This window comes from Diadema antillarum, unplaced genomic scaffold (genome assembly GCF_040938485.1).
Source record: "Diadema antillarum isolate AM-2024a unplaced genomic scaffold, OU_Dant_1.0 scf00000086, whole genome shotgun sequence".
Taxonomy (NCBI): domain Eukaryota; kingdom Metazoa; phylum Echinodermata; class Echinoidea; order Diadematoida; family Diadematidae; genus Diadema; species Diadema antillarum.
Window position 1 is genome coordinate 2,255,322 of NW_027270975.1, and position 6,000 is coordinate 2,261,321.

The window sequence follows — 6,000 nt, forward strand, 5'->3', positions numbered from 1 at the left end:
TCCATTTTTGCAGCCACCAAAACTATAGCATTTTCCATACTTGAAATTGAATCTTTCCATTTTCCTCTTTCAGATATCATGGCCCAGTTCAATGTAGCTCTGTCAATTGAAGACTTCCAGCAGCTCATGGCAAAGTTTGACTTGAAAGACACTGGAAAGTGAGTATGATGGCAGGACATTCATATTGAAAAGACTGTCACTTATGTTGTATGGGAAATTTCTTTGAAGTAATGTTTTCGAGCAATTTGTTAGAAGTATGGGATCAAACTACACAAAGGTAGTGCCTTCAAATCTCTTATGTACAACTTGATATGTTGAAATAAGTAAATTTTCATTCAATGGTTTTGAACCTTAAAGGAATGCAACTGTCAAAGTGAACTTTGACTGAGAGAGATTTGAGAATAGGATGCTGGAATGAAGCCTACACATAATGTAGCCAGAACACTGTTAGTGACTATGAACGGGGATTGTGTTGAATTATGTCTGTTAGAATGGAGAATCCTCCTCCCAGTAACTCTTTATGTGTGACGTTCGCACGCCCGACTTAGTCGATGGCGTGCCAAGTTCGCATATTCTGCTCAACTCTATAAAGCTCTATAAAAATTACATTGATTTGAAAAATAGAATGTTTTCCCAAAGCATGACTACGTTGCCATCTCAGAACAACAGGGCACACAGGGGGTTTACACCATGGCGCATGAAGAATTAAATCTGTTGTCTGTCTGATTATCTTTGCAGATTTTCATACCTGGACTTCCTGAAGCACTTTGTGCTGAATCTGAAGACCTTGAATGAGATCCCAGAGCAAAGGTCACTGCTATCCAGGGAGAAGATCCACCAGTCCAAGATTGTGGTATGTTGCTTCCCATCTCTTTCCCTTGCTCCCTAGCCTGTTTCTACTTTTTGTTTGCTTACAAACTACTGTATACGCCAAATATATCGCGAGATTTTTATTTTCGCAATTTTCGCGAGTCGTGTGCTATTTGCGAAATTAAAGACACGCAAAAAAATTGGCTCTGATCTCAATATGAATGTGACGTATTGGTACGCACATTTCTATGTTCAATTCAGTACTCCACGATCGCGAATTTAACCACTCGCAAAATCGTTAGGAAATCCCGATTAGCGAAAAGTTAGACTCCCTAAATATATGGCGTATACAGTAGTTTACTCTTCCTGGAGTAGTTTGTTGCAGATGAGGCAAGTTATGCCTTTGTGTTTTATGGAGCTGCAGTATATTTCAATGTTGGTGGCTAGAGAATTTTGACAAGGAGCAAATGGCTAAGGAAGACATATATGTGACCCTGAACCTCAAAACAAACAAAAAGTCGCCAGACATGAATTTTTAGTTAAGACCATATTCTAAAAGAGCAGACTTTAAGCTTTAAAATGATGTATAACTCAAATCAAATGGACTCTCCTAACCTATCTAAATATTGGAAAGAAAGCACAACTCAGGAAAAGTGTGAACTGAGAAAAGAGGCTCTGAAGTACAGTGTCTATTCAAGCGCTTAATCTTTACCAAACCGTGCTGGCTGTGCGATGAATGGGACAAAAAACAGGAAGTAAACCACCAGAGTAACAACAATGAAGGGATTATCAAATTAAACTGATATTAAACATGCCTCATTAACACATTCTGTCCATAATTAATTCCAACTTTCAAAGCAGTAGCCCTATCCTTTCAAAAGTTATTGGAGTTGAAAGTGAAGAGTGTGGACAAGGTTTTTCAGAAATGAAAAAGGGATTCTAGAGACACACCTAATCACACTATTCTACCAAAAAATGTTCGAGATAAACTGCTAAAAAAACACACTTTTCTGCCCGTTTTATGACTCCATATTTTAGCATAATGTAAAAGAAGACCCGCTCTTTCAGAAAATATGAAAAAGTCAAGTTCGGCTAGGTTGACCTATTTCACTTATTTTCAGTCCTCACGCAAAATCAGTGTGTGCGACTTTATGTTCGTTTTGAGGTGCACGGTCACATATGACACTTTTCTTAAAGGCTGACAAATATTAAACTCTGTCGGTAAGAACACCCGCCAAACAATCCAAAGATCTCGGGTTCAATTCCTGATGGAATTCCACTTTCTTTGCTCATTTTTCATTTATATTAATTACATTTCTGGCCAGTTTCCCTTTGTTTTGCATTTATCATAATGTTTAAAAAGCGGTGTCACTTCGCTGATCCCTCACATTTATCCTCAAATTGATTTCTATCCTTTGGATTTATGTCCAGTTTAATTTAGTTTCTGACCATACAAGCTTGAGAATCAAAGGGTTTGTACGATGAACACTGTACTAAGTCTCGGTTTCATCTGTACAAACAGAATCTGAAAATTGATGGACTCAGATGCCTTCAGGAAGAAGTTAGGTGTTACACCGCTAATAGATTTTACTCTTTTTTTTTTTTTCAAATGTCAGATTCTGTCCAGTGCACAAAGCAGGTAGCTAGAGGAGAAACTTAGTCAGAGTGTGTATAGCGCCCTCTCTTGGTAAATAAATTCAATGCTTACACATACAGTTCCACATGCTGATGTATTGTGTATTTATTGTAAGGCATTATTTTTATTCATACATACTTCTATTCACTTTCACTGGTGCAAAGTTTATGCAATTTAAAAGTAATGGTTGGGGCAAGCCCAAAGAGGCTAGAGTTTCATCTCTTGTCAGACATTTGCCAAACTCATCATTTTTTTATTTCATTTTGTCAAGGGAGTCTTCCTCAAGACGATGACCTTTGGGTATGTACTCATGGCTCATATAATCTACTATGTTGTCATGTTCCTCAGATCAAGCCAGGCAGCCGCATGACAGGTGAGATGCTGGAAGCCATGCTGCGTATCCGTGACAACATCGTCTCCAACTGGAAGAAGATGCGCCGCATCTTCCGCACCATCGACCCAACGGCGGAGGGAGTCATCTCCACCCTGCAGTTCCGCGACGTGCTGCGACAGTTCAGCATCAACCTATCGGAGGAAGAGTTCTACCAGTTAATGAGCTACTACGACAAGGATCTCAACGGGAAGGTCTCCTACAACGACTTTATCAGGGCCTTCCTACAGTGATAACTGCAGATTTACGTCTCCCAAGCAGGACTTCTGCGCCTCATTGCAAACCGAGCCCCGTCACTTTCATTCTCACAAGAAGGACTTTGCTGTGCTGATATTGGCTTAAGAGCTAATACTGACTTTGCATGTCAGGATAATTCCTTTCTGAACCCAACTTCTCTTAATAGGGTGCTGGCTGAAATGGCAGTTCGCTATGGCATGAAACATTTGATGTTTTTCCATAGTGCTGACCGTCTCGGGTAACAGTGCCCAGCTATTCAGAACAACACTTTGTCTTACAGTCTAGATTGACTACAGCTAGTGGTTTAACACAGGAGGTCCATGCCTTCGTGAAACAAATATGCAGTGACGAAATTGTACATAACCAATAAATCTATCAATAACCCAAGTCTCTGTTTCTTGTTTGTTTAGCCAAATATTTTGGGGAATTCCATTCCATGCAAATCAGTGCCATACAAACAAACAAACATTCTAAATTCACAATAATAAAAGTGATACAAAGTATAACATGTGAAATGGTACACTGCTTATATATTTAAGTATTTTTCTTACTGCCAGATTCCGTCCAGTGCACGAAGCCAGTTGCTCCAGGGGAAACTTTGCCAGAATGTGTGTAGCGCCCCCTCTTGGTAAATAAGTTTAATGTTAACATACACAGTTTCACATGCTGATGTATTATGTATTCATTGTAAGGCATTATTTTTATTCATACATATTTATATTCACTTTCACTGGTGCGAAGTTTATGCCATTCAAAAGTAAGGGTCAGGGCAAGACCAAAGAGGCTAAAGTTTCATCTTTGTCATAGATATTTGCGAAACTCATCTTTTTTATTTCTGTTTGTAAAGGGAGTCTTCCTCAGTAACAACACTTGTAAGTCCAATACAAATTGTATTCATAATGTCAGGATCCAGGTGATTCGGCCACAAGATCAGTAATGTATATAATTCAGACAGGAAAATGTCACTTTGTGCAATGAACTTGTGACTGTAACATCCGAAACAGGTAAAAACATCATACAAAGAAAAATGATATACATGAAGCTATTGAAAGTGCTTTTCCTCAATAAACTGAAAAAGTAACTAATGCCATCGTACTTTCAATACTAAATACTGTGGAGCAAAACTTTATCAATTGATTGCATTATTTCCTGAACATGTTTGCTGAAACAACTTCCTTACTGAACTTTATGCAATATCAGATTCAGTGCATCAGATTACCATTATTCATATGCTTTTTGAAAGGTTTATGTACTTTAGGGTTGACATTAGCAGTGACCCGTTGGCCCAGGTCCACTAAAAATTGAAGTCAGGACACCCATTTTCCTATAGGATTATATGTTGGTGACCCACTTGGGCAGCTAAAATTCAATATGAAATTTTATGTTTCCTTGTATTTCGGGCCACCAACATTTCAAATTCAAAGATTTCAGTGACCCGAACAGGCCGCCAGAAAAAAATGTTAGTGTCAACCTCTGTTTTTATATCCATTTTTCGAAGGGTCTATCTATTATCAGTATTTTCTGAGTGCCTTGCTTCACCAGGTCTTCGATCATAATAAGCTTGATATCAAGGTTATTCAGGGGTAGTTCTTCATATTTCACATCAGTCTTTTAGTCAGTATGTAGGGAATGCAGTAGGTGATCATAAATACTGTGATATCATTGTATTTACTACATGCATCACCGTGATTCTACCCAGTCAACGTTGATGAGTCAGAATTGAAGTTTACTTGACTAATGCTTTCCTGAAACTTGTAAACGGCTGACAAATTAATCTTTCTTCTTACACTGAATGACTATTGAATGCTTGATTTTGATTTTGATTTCCAATACTACAATCAGTTATGCAATGTTTTTAAAGCCTGTACATCTTACATATAAGCAATAAGATATCAGCGGTTAATGTTGAAATGCCATTGATTCAATAGATGTTTTATATTTTGTATATTCTAAAGTAATGGTATGTACTCATCTCATAATGGTTGCTGTGACATTTAACATATTTAGGTGTGATGCCTTTTGTTACACACAAAAAGTCGATGTCATATATTTAAGTAGCTTCATTTATGGTACTGTGTGAAGACAGCTTAGCTTGACTGCTTTTTTCTTCTTCTTCTTCTTCTTCTTCTCTTCTTCTTCTTCTTCTTCTTCTTCTTCTTCTTCTTCTTCTTCTTCTTCTTCTTCTTCTTCTTCTTCTTCTTCTTCTTCTTCTTCTTCTTCTTCTTCTTCTTCTTCTTCTTTCATTTTTTATGTGCACACATTGCTGTGTCCAAATATTGCAAGCCTTACCCAGGCTGTCGATTTCTTGTTTGGTTTAACATACTTCTGTCATATTCAGGACACTTTCTTTAAGATTCATTCATTATACATTATTATTCAAACTCTCGGCATCAGTTCTCTGGATGCAGATTTCCTCCTAGATTCTGAGAGAGCCCAGTACGTCTTGGTAGTTGCCACTCCCACCCATGCTATGTTAGGCCCTGCGTTCTAATCTAGATCTTTGTATACACAAGACTAATGACCCTAATGGTGTGAAATATTCAACAGAAGATGTTATAGCATTCTGCCTACTCTCATCTCAGCTTCATGTTTTATATACAGGAGAATTTTTATGGTGGCATAATTATGTCAATAGCATAGTCTTGACAAAGTTGCTTCACAGCATATTAGGTTACATCAGTCAGACATTCTGTTGTCGCTATGCAACTTTGCCTATTCACCTTCCAGTCCTGCTTGTTATTTCGTTGTTGTTGCTGACTGACTGCATGATGAGAAGAATTAAAATGTGATACTGTAATGCAAGACAGGTTGTATCTGCTTGTCAGTTTAGAGCAAGAAGGGCATTAGGGTTTCTGATAGGAAGAGACAATGAGCACCTTGCTACTCACAACCTATATCTGTGGTCAGTGCCTTCTTTCAATCGAGA

The 6,000-nt window shown here is 38.0% G+C and overlaps 1 protein-coding gene across 1 annotated transcript in view; it reads left to right on the plus strand.

Moving 5' to 3' along the window:
- The window catches only part of LOC139717966 (EF-hand calcium-binding domain-containing protein 6-like), a 28,725-nt gene extending 25,655 nt beyond the window's left edge, over positions 1-3,070 (plus strand). Inside the window, exons 25-27 of the mRNA XM_071629451.1 lie at positions 74-158; positions 739-853; positions 2,795-3,070. Coding sequence (XP_071485552.1) covers positions 74-158; positions 739-853; positions 2,795-3,070 — 476 coding nt within the window. The remainder of the gene's footprint in view (positions 1-73; positions 159-738; positions 854-2,794) is intronic.
- The last annotated feature ends 2,930 nt before the right edge of the window (positions 3,071-6,000 follow it).